At 40.0% G+C, this 18,327-nt stretch overlaps 1 protein-coding gene across 1 annotated transcript; it reads left to right on the forward strand.

Annotated features, from left to right (window-relative positions):
* Positions 1-4,412: 4,412 nt before the first annotated feature.
* LOC135345469 (uncharacterized) lies at positions 4,413-16,498 on the forward strand. The gene is made up of 4 exons (XM_064542891.1): positions 4,413-13,806; positions 13,868-14,143; positions 14,211-14,390; positions 16,419-16,498. The coding sequence occupies exons 1-4, from the start codon at positions 4,797-4,799 to the stop codon at positions 16,496-16,498; spliced, it is 9,546 nt and encodes a 3,181-aa protein (XP_064398961.1). The 5' UTR covers positions 4,413-4,796.
* The last annotated feature ends 1,829 nt before the right edge of the window (positions 16,499-18,327 follow it).

Raw genomic sequence — 18,327 nt, forward strand, 5'->3', positions numbered from 1 at the left:
CCTACAGTAATAAATCCTTCATGTACCTCTGAAAAATTCCTGGTGCTGATGATACTCCGTAGGGCAGCCTAGTGTAGCAAAACAAGCCCTTCTGTGTGTTTACGACTACTAACTCTTCGTCTAAGGGAGGCTGCAAATATGCTTGGCTTAGATCTAGCTTTATAATGCTTTTCAACCATCCAGTTTTGCAAACAGGTCTGGATAGGGTACTTATCCAACTTTTCCACCAGATTTACCATTAAATTTTGTTTAATCCCTACAAATGAGCACCCTTCGTTTGTTTGGTTTAAAAACTGCGACGATTGGGGTCGCCCAATCTGAATGTTCCACTGGTTCTAGGGTACCCTCTGATATAAGTTTTTCAGGTTCAATTTCCACCATGTCCCGATAAAAGTATGGTGCACTACGTGCAAACAATTTTGGCCTTAAACCCTTTTGCTGTTCCTAGGTCAGAGCCAAACACAGCCCTGTGCTCCTCCAATAGATTGTTAAGGGCAGCGTTCAGTGGCGGGGATCCAGAGGGGGTTCTTTGGGTTCAATTGAACCCCCTCTGATACATAAGTGAGTGGGAGGCTGAAGCCATGCACTACTAGGCACTAGCTATAGCTAGTTTTTCGTTCTTACTACACTTATCACTTACTTTTAGTTCTTGCAAGTCCTGTGAAGGCTTGTTTGTGCAGTTTTAGTGACTAAAAGGCTAAAAACTTGTAGACTATTAAAATTACTGCAGTGCTGACAGGTAATGTTCAATCATGTGATGCGCATACTGATTGTTTAGTAGAATTGACGACTTTTTTTAGGTAAAATTTAGAGTCTTTGTGTCGCTCAACTGACTGTGCTACTGGAACCCCCCTTTTAAGAATCCTAGATCCGCCACTGGCGTTCTGTAACCAAACATTTCGTACTAGTTCAACTTTATCTCTTCAAGTAAATGTCTGCCCAGTAAACTAGGGCCCTCCCCTTTTACAACTAGCAATGGAAGGGTCACTTCTTGGCCACTGTACTTTACCAGCGCATCTTCTTCGAGGAGTTAATTGCGAACAGTTCATACTCATCCTCACCATCAGTGCTCTTTGTGAAATCATCATCCATCTTGTGTACATGTCGGTCAGTACGTTTGTATCCTTGTGAGCCTGTGCTGCGACACACGGTATTGAGATGATCTTTCCTCCCGCAGATATGACAGATTGCCTCATTTTACCGGATTCCGTAGCATTTATGACCAGTTTTACCACAATATAAAAACAATTTCCACTCTGAGCTTGACCGGTTCCTTGACCGGTCCCCTTTCTGTTATCTGATGTATCTCTGACGATTCGTCTCCCCCGGTTGCTGCAAGTGCCTTTGCTCCATACCTTGGGCGAGGTCAATGGCTTTTTTTTTTATAGAGTCATCAAGTCTAATAATGACTACATACTACTTCAAAATGATGTAAATGCTGTTTCGACCTTCATGAACTCTAGGCTACTTCAATTAAATGTGACAAAATACAAGTTTATGTTCGTTTCCAAAAAGACCTCTCACTCATTGTTGCCTCCAGCTCTACACTTAAATGGAACCTTGCTGCAACAAGTTCCAAATTACAAATATCTGGGTCTCACATTATCTGATGATCTCTCCTGGCACCCTCATATTACTACCATTTGTAACAAAACAAGAAAACTAATTGGTCTACTTTATCGAAGGTTCTCAACCAATGCATCTCCATCCACTCTCTTAAAACTATATAAAAGCTTTGTGAGGCCACATATGGAATATGCTTCAGAAGTATGGAGTCCCCACTATAGAAGAGATATAGAAAACCTGGAAAAAGTACAGAGATTAGCCATGAGAGTGTGTCTGGGTCAGTGGGATCTAAAGCAGGGAGAACTGCTGTCAGCATCTGGCCATATATTCAGGATATTTTCGGATGAAATTTCAGTTTAATGGAAATATTATATACGGGGAAATTATCCAATAATTTTGCGCATGCGCAAACAGTCAGTAGCAGGCCTCAGTGTCCCCTACTGTACAGGCGGCTCTCAGTGTGATGGGGGTCAAAGTTCTCACCTGTGGAAATACAGATGAGGTAGAAGAATTGCTGTTGGAACAGTAAGTTCTTAAAGGGGCGTGTATTTTGTGTTATGTGAAATGTAATTAGCTTTGTTGCATGTTTGAGCAAAAGATCAAAGAAACCACAGTGCAAATATATGGCATATTGCACAGTGAAGCCAGGCACACCAAAGCTAACAAGTTACCGCAGCGCGCAATATGCAATATATTTGCACAGCCAGAAAGCTTGGACAAAAGTTGGAATGATCTCTTTTATATTGTTCCTACAACTCACTATTTGTGGTATCAAAATAAGGAATGCGGAAGGCATGCACTCATTATAACTATGCTTCTCCCACGCAACAAATCAGTTATTGCATGAGCACGAGTGCAATATGCCAGATATTGGCTCAGTAGTAAATTAGTGATCGAGGGCCGTAGATACATATTCTGCCATATTATACACACATGCACAGTGAGGTATATGTTAGCGTGTTTGTGTGTGTTGACTGCTAGCTACAGTATATATTTGTTGCATTTTGACCTAGCTCTGAGATTAAAAAGAAACATTGTTCCGATATCTAACAGTTTAATTGTGCCATTATCCAGATATTGGCATAGCGGTTAGATACTGGCGCAGTAAGGCTAAAGTTACCTACACTAAAATTAGGCTAAAAGTAGTCTGCAAGATAAGTTTGTAATCCAATTAGTGACCTTAATTAGCTTGGGTCAAGTGGCTCTTCGAGGTCACAAACGTCATTCGACCCAATAATTGGCGAGGATGTGGCCAGACTGTAGCATCATCTGTTTGTACAATTTTAGCCTTGCACTAAAGCCCTAGCTTTTCATTAGCTACAAGAGTCAAAAAGAGTTGCAACTCTGTAATTCCAGAAGCATGCAACCATTGTGAACTCTGACGTCTTTGCAGATCCAGTGGCGTAGGCAGAGGGGGGCTGACGAGGCTAGAGCCCCCCCCCTTTTGTGCTCCATCAACTCCAACTCAGCTTGAATCACCTGATCTGTCAATCTATTCTGCACTGCACTGCATGCATAGTTACTAGAATGATGTCATTCAATGGAAATGTGGGCAGGGCTATCTAATGCGCATGCTGATTGATGAGGAAAAGTGATGACCTTTTTTTAGGTAAAATTCCATGTTATTCAGCACCTTCCCTGGCCCTGCCCTTCCCAAAATCCTGGCTACGCCACTGAGATCCACCCCTTTCATTGACAGGAAATACACAGGACATACACAATGTCATGACAAAATTCAACATTAAACTTCCAATCTATGCTTCTATAGCTTCTATCCCGCTTGCATCAACTCTAGCCAGACTCCTGTTTCATTAAGCTCCTCCATCTTGCTATCCTCTTTGTTCTATTGCACTCTTACGCACAGTAGATCTACCTAACATAACCTTTAGCTCAACTTAGCTTTCTGATCAGTGAAAAATATTTAGATTTACGTGATTGAATATAGGTCATTCACATATCGTGCACCGGTGTTGGAGGATTCAGTCACCCCAGCTGGGACTGGGTTCTAGTTCATTTACCCTTAAGATTTAGGGCCCCCCCCCCACATACACACTGCAAAAATTATGAGCGTGTTTCATTTGGTTCTTATTCTGAGGTCTAATTTCGTCGTTAATTTAATCGAGGAAATTAGTTAATGATGTTACGCATAATATTTTCGGAGCATTGATTGTGCAAACGCATTATTTTATGCTCATGTGTATTGGTAGACCTATCATTTACCTGCATATTTATCTAGCTTATACATACCTATATAATTATATAGATCTACACCGAGTATCCTATACTCCCACGCACATACCATTCTAAACTATTATCTGTTAATGTAGTTGTCTACAAACTGTCAAGTACAAAACGTATATGGAGTCCCATATCAAAATCCTTTTTTTAATAAACATAAGCTCTGTTTACACGACACCTAATTATGATGTCACGAAATTGAGATGTGGGCAGGGCTATCTGATGCGCATGATGACTGCTGAGAATAAGCTATGACCAGGTAAAATTCTGAGCTTCACTGCGCCTCTAGGAAGCAGGAGCACCTTCCTAGTTTAAGCTACCTTGTTTTAGTTGCTCTAAGTTGGTGCCACAGCAAGTTGGAAGTTGCCATACTCAGAGTATATGAAATAACAGTAGATTTTTGTTTAGTAAACATTTTCAGCTGTTATTTGCCACCCCTACACACCTAAGCTATCTATGGCCCTGTATATGTAGCTCTCATCATTCATCTCTAGTCGCTATGTAGAGCATGGCTACAGCAGCTTAATTAGAATTAACGTACAGTTCAAAGGTCAACTTCAAAGTAGCTAAGGTAGTTAAACTATTGAGTAACTAAGGTATAGGTGAACTATCAAGTAGCTAAGGCGAACTACTAGTAGCGTTCAGGGCCACCATAGAAACCTTCAATCGCATTGTACGTACGTACAATGGAGTTGCTACCACTCAATTGTTTTATCTACTTCTATCAATCCACTCCGCCTAGCGCCTATTGTGACGTCAATGTTTTACTGACCATTTTTTGTTATCTGTAGCTTAATTCTTGATACTGGTTGATGATGCTGAGTGCATGCGCAAGCATGCAGTCGATACCAGGCCCTCTTCCTTTGACCAAGCATGAGCGGAAGTGGGCGTGGGGACGAGGCTAGCACACATCACACAATACCACTGCAATTAACGTATACTGTACACACAACACACAATACAGATACTGCTTATTGCGTATAGCCACAGAAATGGCTGATGACAGCCAGTCATGTGATACTCCCCTACACACTGCTGCAAGCCGTGGGGACTTAGATGAGGTCAGAAAGCTGTTGAAAACAAAGCAATATGAAGTGGACGTCAGAAACTCACACAACCAAACATCTCTTCATCTCGCATGTGCTAATGGTCATCTTGCTACGGTTTGGACACTAGCCAATGACTTTGGTGCTGACATAGGAGCTATTGATAATGACAGAAATACACCATTGCTCTTTGCTGCCAAGAACAGAGATGTACAAATAATTATCATGCTGGTTCTATTATCACTGTGTGGTAGACGACTTTCCAACGGAGATACAAAGCCATGTTACTTTAGTAATCAATTGCAAATTGATTCTAATGAAGTTAAAATCTTTGAGGATGTCCTCTTTGAGTATTACAATAGCTCTGAACCTATAACTCTACAGTTAAACAATATATTTTTATATTATAACGAAATCAAAGATCACAATAATGTAGGCTTCTTTGCATTGCTTGTAGCTGCATCACTTGGTCTCAAAGACTTGATTAATCGGTTAGTTACAGAAAAAAAAGCAGACATCAATGAAAAGGGCTTCTGTGGATTGTCTGTTCTCCACTGTGCCTGTTTTGGAGGACATGTTTTGCTCTTAGAAACTCTTATTTCAGAATATGGTATTGACCCTTTGGTAAAAGATAAAATTGGGCACTCACTTTTGCATTATGCTGTAGCAGGGGAGGGAGCTCCCTATTCATGCCAAGGTGGTCATATAGAACTGATAGACAAACTGGTAATGGAATATGGACTCAATCTCGAAGATACAGACGATGAAGGTAACACACCTTTACATACTGCAGCCATGAGAGGACACGTTGAAACAATGAGACACATGATTAGTAAGCACAGTGCTGATATTGATTGCACTAATAATCAGAATGCTACACCATTGATGCTAGCTATGCTGAATGGTCATGTGAATGTTTTGGATGTGTTAGTTAAAGCATTTAACAGCAGTCATCACGTTCGAGGATACCATGGTTTTACTCTCCTTCACCAAGTATGCCATGGTGGCCATATAGAACTGGTAGACAAACTGATAATAGAATATGGCCTCAATCTCAAAGATAGAGACGATAAAGGTAACACACCTCTACATATTGCAGCCAAGTTTGGACATGTTGAAGTAGTGAGACACCTGATCATTAAGCACAGTGCTGATATTGATTGCACTAATAAAAAGAACAATACACCATTGATGCTAGCTGTGCTGAATGGTCATGTGAATGTTTTGGATGCATTATTTAAAGAATTCAGCAGCAGTTGTCACGTCCAAACATACAAAGGCCGTACTCTACTTCACCAATCATGCAGATATGGCCATATACAAGTGATAGACAAGCTGATTATGGAATATGGCCTCAATCTCAGAGAGGAAGATGATAGTGGAAACACACCTCTACATATTGCAGCCATGTTTGGACATGTTGAAGCAGTGAGACACCTGATTAGTAAACACAGGGCTGATGTTGATTGCACAAACAAAAAGAACAATACTCCATTGATGCTAGCTGTGCGGAATGGTCATGTGACTGTTTTGGATGCCTTAGTCATAGAATTTAACAGCATTTGTCATATCCGAGGATACAAAGGTCGTGCTCTTCTTCACCAAGCATGCAACGGTGGCCACATAGAACTGATTGACAAACTGGTGATGGAACATAGCCTCGATCTTGGAGACAGAAATGAGAATGGAAATACACCTCTACATATTGCAGTCATGTTTGGACATGTTGAAACAGTGAGACACTTGATCAATAAACACAGCGCTAATGTTGATTGCACTAACAAGGACAACAATACACCATTGATGCTGGCTGCACTGAGGGGTCATACGCATGTTTTGGATGTATTAGTCAAAGAATTCAACAGCCGTTGTCATGTTCGAGATAGCAATGGTTATACTCTCCTTCACTATGCATGCCAGGGTGATCATGTAGAACTGATAGATAAACTGGTGTTGGAATATAGCCTCGATCCTGGAGATAGAGATAATGATGGAGACACACCTCTACATATTGCAGCCATGTTCGGACACGTCGAAGCAGCGAGACACCTGATCAGTAAGCACAGTGCTGATATCGATTGTACTAATAATGACAACAATACTCCATTGATGCTAGCTGTCCTGAATGGTCATACTTCTGTTTTGGATGTATTAGTCAGAGAATTCAACTGCAGTCCCCATATCCGAGGATTGAACGATTTTACTCTCCTTCACTTTGCATGCCATTATGACCACATAGAACTAATAGAAAAACTGGTTGTAGAATGTGGCCTCAATCTCAAAGATAGAGATAATGGTGGAAACACACCTCTACATATTGCAGTCATGTTTGGACATGTTGAAACAGTGAGACACTTGATCAATAAACACAACGCTAATGTTGATTGCACTAACAAGGACAACAATACACCATTGATGCTGGCTGCACTGAGGGGTCATACGCATGTTTTGGATGTATTAGTCAAAGAATTCAACAGCCGTTGTCATGTTCGAGATAGCAATGGTTATACTCTCCTTCACTATGCATGCCAGGGTGATCATATAGAACTGATAGATAAACTGGTGTTGGAATATAGCCTCGATCCTGGAGATAGAGATAATGATGGAGACACACCTCTACATATTGCAGCCATGTTCGGACACGTTGAAGCAGTGAGACACCTGATCAGTAAGCACAGTGCTGATATCGATTGTACTAATAATGACAACAATACTCCATTGATGCTAGCTGTCCTGAATGGTCATACTTCTGTTTTGGATGTATTAGTCAGAGAATTCAACAGCAGTCCCCATATCCGAGGATTGAACGATTTTACTCTCCTTCACTTTGCATGCCATTATGACCACATAGAACTAATAGAAAAACTGGTTGTAGAAGGTGGCCTCAATCTCGAAGATAGAGATAATGATGGAAACACACCTCTACATATTGCAGCCATGTACGGACATGTTGAAACAGTGAAACACCTGACCAGTAGGCACAATGCTGATGTTGAATGCACTAATAATCAGAAAGCTACTCCATTGATGCTAGCTGTGTTGAATAGTCATATTCCTGTTTTGAATGTGTTAGTCAAAGAATTCAACAGCAGGCCCCATGTTCGAGGTTTCAATGGTTATACTCTCCTTCACTATGCATGCCATTGTCACCACATAGAACTGATAGACAAACTGGTTGTGGAATATGGCCTTGATCTCAGAGATAGAGATGATGATGGAAACACACCTCTACATATTGCAATCATGTTCGGACATGTTAAAACAGTGAGACACCTGATCAGTAAGCACAATGCTGATATAGAATGTACTAATAACCAGAAGTCTACTCCATTGATGTTAGCTGTGCTGAATGGTCGTACTCCTGTTCTGGATGTATTAGTCAAAAAATTCAGCAGCAGTCTTCCTGTCCGAGGATTGAACGATTTTACTCTCTTTCACTATGCATGCCATTATGGCAACATTGAACTAATAGACAAACTCGTGATGGAATATGGCCTTGATCTCAGAGATAATGATGGAAACACACCTCTACATATCGCAATCATGTTCGGACATGTTGAAGTAGTGAAACACCTGATCAGTAAGCACAATGCTGATATTGAGTGCACTAATAATCAGAAGTCTACTCCATTGATGTTAGCTGTGCTGAATGGTCATACTCCTGTTTTGGATGTATTAGTCAAAGGATTCAGCAGCAGTCACCGTGTCCGAGGATTGAACAATTTTACTCTCTTTCACTATGCATGCCATTATGGCCACATAGAACTGATAGACAAACTGGTTGTGGAATATAGCCTTGATTCCACAGATAGAGATAATGATGGAAACACACCTCTACATATTGCAGCCATGTACGGACATGTTGAAGTAGTGAGACACCTGATCAGTAAGCACAGTGTTGATTTTGAATGCACTAATAATCAGAAGTCTACTCCATTGATGATAGCTGTGCAGAATGGTCATATTCCCATTTTGGATGTGTTAGTCAAACAATTCACCAGCAGTCCTCATGTCCGAGGATTGAACAATTATACTCTCCTTCACTATGCATGTGATTATGGCCACATAGAACTATTAGACAGACTGGTTGTGGAATATGGTCTTGATCTCACTGATAGAGATGATGATGGAAACACACCTCTACATATTGCAGCTATGTTCGGACGTGTTGAAGTAATGAAACACCTGATCAGTAAACACAGTGCTGATATTTATTGCACTAATAAAGATAACAACACTCCATTGATGCTGGCTGTGCGGAATAATCATGTGAATGTTTTGGATACCTTAGTCGCAGAATTCAACAGCAGTTTTCTTGTCCGAGGATATAATAGTCGTACTCTCCTGCACCAGGCCTGCAAATATGGCCATATAGAACTGATAGACAAACTGGTGGTGGAGTATAACCACAATCTTGCAGATAGAGATGATGATGGAAGCACACCTCTACATATTGCAGCATTGTACGGACTTGTTGAAACAGTGAGACACCTTATCAGTAAGCACAGTGCTGATATTGATTGCACTAATAATCAGAATTCTACTCCATTGATAATAGCTGTGCAGAATGGTCATATTCCTATTTTGGATGTGTTAGTCAAAAAATTCACCAGCAGTCTTCATGTCCGAGGATTGAACAATTATACTCTCCTTCACTATGCATGTGATTGTGGCCACATAGAACTATTAGACAGACTTGTTGTGGAATATGGCCTTGATCTCACTGATAGAGATGATGATGGAAACACACCTCTACATATTGCAGCCTTGAAAGGACATGTTGAAACGGTGAGACACCTGATCAGTAAGCACAGTGCTGATTTTAAATGCACTAATAATCAGAAGTCTACTCCATTGATGATAGCTGTGCAGAATGGTCATATTCCTATTTTGGATGTGTTAGTCAAACAATTCGCCAGCAGTCCTCATGTCCGAGGATTGAACAATTATACTCTCCTTCACTATGCATGTGATTGTGGCCACATAGAACTATTAGACAGACTTGTTGTGGAATATGGCCTTGATCTCACTGATAGAGATGATGATGGAAACACACCTCTACATATTGCAGCCTTGAAAGGACATGTTGAAACGGTGAGACACCTGATCAGTAAGTACAGTGCTGATTTTAAATGCACTAATAATCAGAAGTCTACTCCATTGATGATAGCTGTGCAGAATGGTCATATTCCTATTTTGGATGTGTTAGTCAAACAATTCGCCAGCAGTCCTCATGTCCGAGGATTGAACAATTATACTCTCCTGCACTATGCATGTGATTGTGGCCACATAGAACTATTAGACAGACTGGTTGTGGAATATGGCCTTGATCTCACTGATAGAGATGATGATGGAAACACACCTCTACATATTGCAGCCTTGAAAGGACATGTTGAAACGGTGAAACACCTGATCAGTAAGCATATTGCTGATGTTGATTGCACTAATAACTATGTCGCTACTCCATTGATGCTGGCTGTACTAAATGGTCATGTGCATGTTTTGGATGCATTAGTGAAAGAAATGAAGTGCAATTGTCATATCCGAGATAGCAACGGTCGTACTCTCCTTCACTATACATGCCATGGTGGTCATGTAGAACTAATAGATAAACTGGTTGTAGAATATGGCCTTAATCTCGCTGATAGAGATAATGATGGAAACACACCTCTACATATTGCAGCTTCGATAGGACATGTTGAAGTAGTGAGACACCTGATCAGTAAGCACAGTGCTGATATTGATATGGAGAGCACCAATACTAGCAATAAGAGTCCATTGATGATAGCTCTGCTGAACGATAATAATTTTATTTTGGATATGCTAGTCAGAAAGTTTAACAGTAGTCATCATGTCCAAAGTTATACTCTCCTTCACTCTGCGTGTAAACGTGGCCATATAGAACTGATAGACAAACTAGTGACAAGGTATAGCCTCGATCTCGGAGATAGAGATGCTGATGGAAACACACCTCTACATATTGCAGCAATGGCAGGACACATTGAAACAGTGAGACACCTGATTAATAGGCACAGTGTTGATATTAAATGCACTAATAAGCAGAATAATACACCATTGATGCTAGCTGCACTGAATGGTCATATACATGTTTTTAATGCGTTAGTCAATGACAACTGTCATGTTCGAGGATACAAAGGTCGCACTCTCATTCACTTAGCATGCAATGGTGGTCATATAGAACTCATAGACAAACTGGTGATGGAATATAGCCTCGATCCCACAGATAGAGATGATGATGGAGACACACCTCTACATATTGCAGCCATGGAAGGACATGTTGAAGTAGTGACATACCTGATCAGTAAACATAGTGCTGATATTGATAGCACCAATCATAGTAACAACAGTCCATTCATGCTAGCTGTGCTGAATCAACACGTGAATGTTTTAGATGTGCTAGTCAAAGAATTCAACAGTAGTCATCTTGTCCGAGGTTATACTCTCCTTCACTCTGCATGTGAACGTGGCCATATAGAACTGATAGACAAACTGGTAATGGAATATGGCCTCGATCCTGCAGATAGAGATGTTGATGGAAACACACCTCTACATATTGCAGCCATGGCAGGACATGGTGAAACAGTAAGACACCTGATTATTCAGCACAAAGTTGAGACCAATATTACTAACAATAAAAAATCTACCCCATTGTGTTTAGCTGCTGAATGGGGTCATGAGGTTGTAATATATGTTTTGATTAATGATTTCAATTGCACCCCACATGTGAGAGGCTACAATGGTCAAACTCTGCTTCATTTTGCTTTACAGAATAGTCACATAGAAGTTTTGAATAGTTTAGTAGTCAAGTATAAGGTGGATCCAACAATTAGAGACAACGATGGGAACACACCTCTCCATATTTTGTGTAGTACATCGCATACTGAAGAAGAAATACTGAAAACAATTCTTTGCAAGTATCAGTACTGGACAGTGTTTCAAGTGAATAATGATGGCAACACCCCTCTTCACACAGCAACTCGATATGGGCAAGCTCGTTGTGCACGCTTACTATTGCAGAAATACAATGCTCCACTTTTTGTGCGAAATAAAGACGGGAAGACGGCCCTGGATTTAGCAAAAATTCAAAAAAGCCACGAAATTCTCACCATTTTTCAAACTTATAATTCAGAAATCCAGTCAACCTATCAGCAGCTAGATAAACTTGCTAAACAAGAGTTTGGTGGTGAAAAGCACCTCAGCAGAATATTTGTTGTAGGTCATCCAGGTGCGGGGAAATCCACGCTTGTTGAAACTATCAAAAAGGAACGTTTGATCAGCTACTTCAACACATCAACTGTAGCACCTCACACTGCAGGCATTGTTCCAAGTACTTATGACAGTAGTGCTTATGGAAGAATGATACTCTATGATTTTGCTGGTGATTCCGAGTACTATTCCTCGCATGCTGCAATTATGGAGTCAATCAACACATCAAAAGGAAGTAATATTTATTTGATAGTTTGTGATGTGAGTAAAAATGAAAAAACTGCTATCACAAAATACAGTTACTGGCTTTCGTTTCTATCATACAATATTAAGCAATTCTCAAACACGATTATACTACCAGTGGGAAGCCACGCTGATGTAATCAACAAAAGGTCAGTAGAACAAGCGTTATGTATGCTTGACAGCGTATCCCAAAAGTTCTGTAGCAGCTCCGAGATTAATGATTTTCAAATTGAACAAAGTGTTGCTCTTGATTGTCGTAAACGAGGAGCTGTAGTAAATGACATAAAGAAACTCGCAAATAAATTCTCCAATTTAGTATCCCTTTCCCCAGAGACAAGCACTCTCTTGGGATTGTTGAAAAAAGACTTTGATTATGTTCCAGCTTGTAAAGTCAACCTTCTTATCTCTCACATAGAAGAGACTGAAATTCCGTTGCCACTAAATTCATCATCACTATACACTCTCATAAGAGAGTTGCATGATTTGGGTCTGCTAATGGTGATAGAGAGAGAAGGGGACTCCATTGAGAACCATATAATAATTCTCAAGATATCAACATTCACATCAAATGTACACAAAAAACTCTTTTCAGAGTCTGCTAAAGCTGACCTCACAGAGCACATTGATCAACTCAAGTTTAGCGTAGGTATTATTCCAGAATCACTACTGGAGAGAGTACTGCCAGAGTACATCACAAAAGAAAGTCTACTTAAGCTGCAGTACTGTCACGAAATTGAGAATTTGTACGTGGAAGAGGACCACACTCTTTCTCAACTCACTTCAGAACCTGTACCAACAGATAGTGCCAGTAAAGAGAAATCTCATTTATTTTTCCCTGCTCTGTGTGATCTCAAGCTTGAGGACATTCAATGGCCTAAATCCGAAGGTGATAAGATTACTTTGGGATGGTATGCTAAATGTGATGGTGACAGATTCGACTTCTTTCCAACACGATTTCTTCATGTGCTTATCGTTCACCTCTCTCACAACTTTGCACTAAAACAAATCCTGCCCACAAGACACAGACTCTCCACTACAGCTTCCAATTCTTTGATTGCTGAGGTACATGCTGCCAATCCTAGCTGTCGCGTCTGGTCGACTGGTCTGCATTGGCTTATGAAGAATGGAGTGGAAGTGTTTGTCGATATGCCTAAAGAAGCTGATAGTAAAGAACTGGTTGTACTAGCAAGGAGTGACGTCCGAAATCAAGCCAAGTGTTCTGAAACTCTACATCAAGTTATTCAAAAGGTAGTGGAAGCAAAAATGGAGTTCTGTGCTAGTATATTGCCTACTGTTTACCTTCTTGATCCAAGCAACCTCAAAGATGAACCTTTTACGAATGCTTTGAGTTCATCTAAATACGCTCTTAGTGATATCGAAGAACTAGCAGAAGGCACTGAGGAAGTTGCCGATAAAGACAGGCAATGCTTCTCCACTCCTATCAAAGAATGGATTAGCCCAACAAGATGGGCCGTATCTTACTGGAGTAAGTTTCACACACACATATACACGCGTAATTAATTAATTTGTTTGTTATTGTACTACAGATTTGTTTTTTCCAATGAATACCTTCTTGGTTCATTCTGCTTTGCAAGAAGTAAATAGTGCTCAATGGAAACTGCTAGGAATGAGTCTTCCGATCCCCTGGAACAAATTAGATGACATTGAGAATAATGACTCATCATACCCTGGTGACATTGCTAAGAAAGAAGAAGTAATTCGACTGTGGATGTCTCAAGAACCCACCTGGATAGTGTTGGTAACTCTCAGTCAATCTGCATATGGATGGTCACAGAGTTCAAGTCAAATCTCACAAAAGCATAGTAAGTACCTCACAATCATTAGCTATATTAATTGCTTATTCATGCATGCATTATATAATAATTATAGATGTGCCTCTACAAAAGAAAATTCTCGAAAAAGATTCATCTCTCCGTCCTGGCGAGGACTTTCTCCAATCATTTGCTGCCGTCATTGGCTCTCGTTGGCAGTGTCTTGCTTTTCCCCTCTCCCTCACTTCTGAAGACATTGTGAGCATAAAGAGAGAGACAATGTCGTCATGCTGCAGAAGTGGGCAGCCAGGGAAACGGCAACTTATGGTCAGTTGAGAGAGAGACTCCGTACACTCTCAGTGTTTCATATCTGAGAAAATTTATAGTATCATGCATCACAGCACAAATTTTATGTGTAGCTACGTTAATGCACCTGCTGCATGTAACTGTTTTATCACTTTATTGTGTCAATGAACTTTAGAACTCATGCTTCACCATATAATTTTCTTACTATTGCACTTTTAGACCTTTAATCCGATAATTGTGTTGATAATCAGTATACATCTACCCCATCCCATCTGCTGTGAATAATCTACATTTTCCTACACTGCCTTGCTAATATTAAACATCTTCGCATCTTTTTGTTAGCCTTTTATCACAATTCATTAGTTAATTAATGCTTCCCCCAAGTAATTTTTGTACTTCAGCTAGAGTTTTAGTGTTGAACAAAATGTCTGTAACAACTCCAAGATTGACGATTTAAACGAGGAGCTGTGGATGACATAAAGAACTACTATAAGAATAATCATCCTCCATCAGACTTTCCCTCTCTCCTGGGATTTTTGAAAAAAGACTTTGAATACATTCCAGCTTGCAAAGTAAGTCTCCTTATCTCTCACATAGAAGATACTGAAATTCGGCTCACACCCTAAGACAGTTACTCGCATCAGATGTACAAAGTCTGCTAAAGCGGACGTCATCAATTACATCGATCAACTCCAGCTCAGCGTAGGCATATACAGAATCGTTATACTGAAAGTACTAACAGAATATACCACAAGCTGCAGTATACTGCCATGAAATTGAGAATTTGTACGTGGAAGAGGACCACAGTCGTTCTCAACTCACTTCAGAACCAGTACCAACTGAGAGTTCCACTAAAGAGAAATCTCGCCTGAAATTCCGCTCACACCCTAAGAGAGTTACTCATATCGGATGTACCCATAATCGTATGTTTTCAAATATTGTCAAAGTCTGCTAAATTACATCGATCAACTCAGGCTCAGCATGGTCAAGATTTCCTAGAGCGACGTCTGCAGATACAAGTGTCTAGCCAAGAGCATCCATTATGCACGCGTGCTCATCAGGCAAAGGCACATCAGGTAAGTCAGTCTGGTATGTGTGTGTGCCATGTAGTGTACTGACTGCAGGGTGAGGTCAATATTACAGAATCGCTTGCTGGAAAAAACTACCAGAATACACCACAAGTTGCAGTACTGCTGAGAATTTGTACATGGAAGAGGACCACAGTTCTTCTCAACTCACTTCAGAACCAGTACCAACTGTGAATGCCACTATAAAGAGAAATCTCGCCTGCTTTTTTTTGATCTCTGGGTCAAAGGTGACAAAATTATCCAGGATTTTATGCTAAATGTGATGTTGGCAGATTTGACTATTTCTTAATAATTTCATTTCTCTCACAGCTTTTCATGAAAACAAAGCTTGCCAACAAATTGCAGTTCTCTATAATAACTGATCCTTCTTCTTCTTTGATTGCAGAGGTCCAATTATATGCTGCCAATCCTCGCTGTCATGTCTGGTCTACATGTACTATACTTGGTATATGCAGGCTTATGAATGGAGTGGATGTATTCGTTGATATGCCTAAAGACGCTGATAGGCTAATAGTGAGAAAAGTGGCAACAAAACATAAAATGTGCTAACACTCTGCATCTATCTAGTTATTCAAAAACGAAACAGAATAAAATTGATTTCTGTACTGCCTTCTGTTTACCTTCTTGATCCAAGCTATCTCAAGGATGAAACTTTTACGAAGGCTATATAGAAATGGACCTAAATATGCTCTAAGAGATATTGATGAAGCATTAGTAGAAGGAACTAAGTGAGTCATGGAAAGAAGGTCATTACTTCTCTATTCTGATGAAAGATTGGGTCATCCCAAAAGATGGACTACTGGAGTAAGTTTCAAGCATGCGCTCACATGCACACACCACCTGTAAATGTTTTATTTGTTGATATACTGGAGTAAGCAGCATTCAAATGCACCATCTAATTTGTCCATGAGCTTAATTTTTTCATTGTACAGATTTGTTGGTTCCGATGGATGAGTCCCTGATTGACTCTGCTTTAAACTGCTTTGGAGAATATTTCAATCCATTGGAATAACGAAGCATCCTTCCCTGGTGATAAATAATTTGACCGTCGGATTTTCCCAGAGACAAACTCTCTTCTGGGATTGTTGAAAACAACTTTGACTACATTCCAGCTTGTAAAGTAAGCCTCCTTATCTCTCACATAGAAGATACTGATATTCTGCTCACACCCTAAGAGAGTTACTCGCATCAGATGTACCTATAATCATATATTGTCAAAGTCTGCTAAAGCGGATGTCACCAATTACATCGATCAACTCAAGCTCAGCGTAGTCATAAATTATTACAGAATCGCTGCTGCATGGAAAAGTACTACCAGAATAATTATACCACAAGCTGCAGTACTGCCACGAATTTGACAATTTGTACGTGGAAGAGAACCACAGTCTCAACTCACTTCAGAACCAGTACCAACTAAGAGTCCCACTAAAGAGAAATTTCGTCTGCTTTTTATCTCTGGGTCAAAGGTGACAAGATTACCCAGGATTTTATGCTAAATGTGATGTTGACAGATTTGACTATTTCCTAACGATTTCTTAATCTCATTTCTCTCACAGCTTTTCATGAAAACTAAACTTCCCAACAATTGCAAGCGGATCACTTCTCATTTTCTGATTCTTCTACTGCTAATAGTTATTTGATTCCAGAGATCCAATTATGCTGCCAATCCTCGCTGTCATGTGTGGTCGACTGGTCTACATTGGCTTATGAAGAACGGAGTGGAGGTATTTGTCGATATGCCTATATAGACGCTGATAGTGATAGCGAGAAGTGGCAACAAAATATAACACTCTGCAACTAGTTGTGGAAACAAAATTTATTTCTGTACTGGTATAGATATTGCCTTCTGTTTACCTTCTTGATCCGAGCAGAAATGCACCTAAATATACTCAAGAGTATTGATGAAGCATTGAAAGAACTAAGCAAGCCATGGGTAAAGACAATGCTTCTCTATACTCCGATGAAAAATTTGGTCATCCCAAAAGATGGACTACATCTTACTGGAGTAAGTTTCAAGCACGCACTCACATGCTCACATGCACACACCACCTGTAAATGTTTTATTTGTTGTTTCCAATATAGATATATAGATCTACCCAGATACAACTCCTAATGATGCGCAGGCACTGAAAATGCCTCACTTCAACCAAAGATTGGATCAGCTCAGGTGACATTCTACTGGAGTAAGCAGCATTCAAACCCAACATTTAATTTATGAGCTTAATTATTTCCTTGTACAGATTTGTTTTTCCGATGGATGAGTCCCTGATTGACTCTGCTTTGAACTGCTTACAGGGATGAATACCCATGCATTGGAATAACTATATTTAAAACGAAACATCATGATATTGCCAAATAGTATAATTCGACTGGAAAGTCTCAAGAACCCACCTGGAAAATATTAGTAGAGGTTCTCGCAGTCAACCCACAGGATTGTCAACAAAACAAGTCAAATCTCACACGAGCACAGTAAGTACACTACCGTATAGCGGGTATATTTCGCGGGTATATTTTGAGGGTATAAACTTTCACGGAATGACTGTTAGAAAGGTGGAATAGCAGTCTTTTAGTGGGTATATTTAGTTAGCGAAAACCACAAACATTTATATACCCTCGAAATATACCCGCTATATAATAATACGGTATATATATAAGTTATTATATAGCTATATTCATTCATTCTATGATTGTAGACGTGCTTCTACACAGGAAAAGCATTATTGAAAGCAATCATCTGCATATCCGTCCTGACGATTCCAATCATTTGCTGCCATCATTGGCTCTCGATGGCAGTGTCTTACTTCTCTCTTCTCCCTCACTTCTGAAGACATTGTGAGCATC

The sequence above is a fragment of the Halichondria panicea genome, chromosome 12, assembly GCF_963675165.1.
Source record: "Halichondria panicea chromosome 12, odHalPani1.1, whole genome shotgun sequence".
Taxonomy (NCBI): domain Eukaryota; kingdom Metazoa; phylum Porifera; class Demospongiae; order Suberitida; family Halichondriidae; genus Halichondria; species Halichondria panicea.

Excerpts from the sequence above, each read along its gene's own strand:
- LOC135345469 (XM_064542891.1), top strand. The coding sequence starts at position 4,797 with ATGGCTGATGACAGCCAGTCATGTGATACTCCCCTACACACTGCTGCA. Across the intron at positions 13,807-13,867 it reads ATGGGCCGTATCTTACTGGA|ATTTGTTTTTTCCAATGAAT; the intron begins GTAAGTTTCACA and ends ATTGTACTACAG. Across the intron at positions 14,391-16,418 it reads AATGTCGTCATGCTGCAGAA|ATTTGTTGGTTCCGATGGAT; the intron begins GTGGGCAGCCAG and ends TTCATTGTACAG.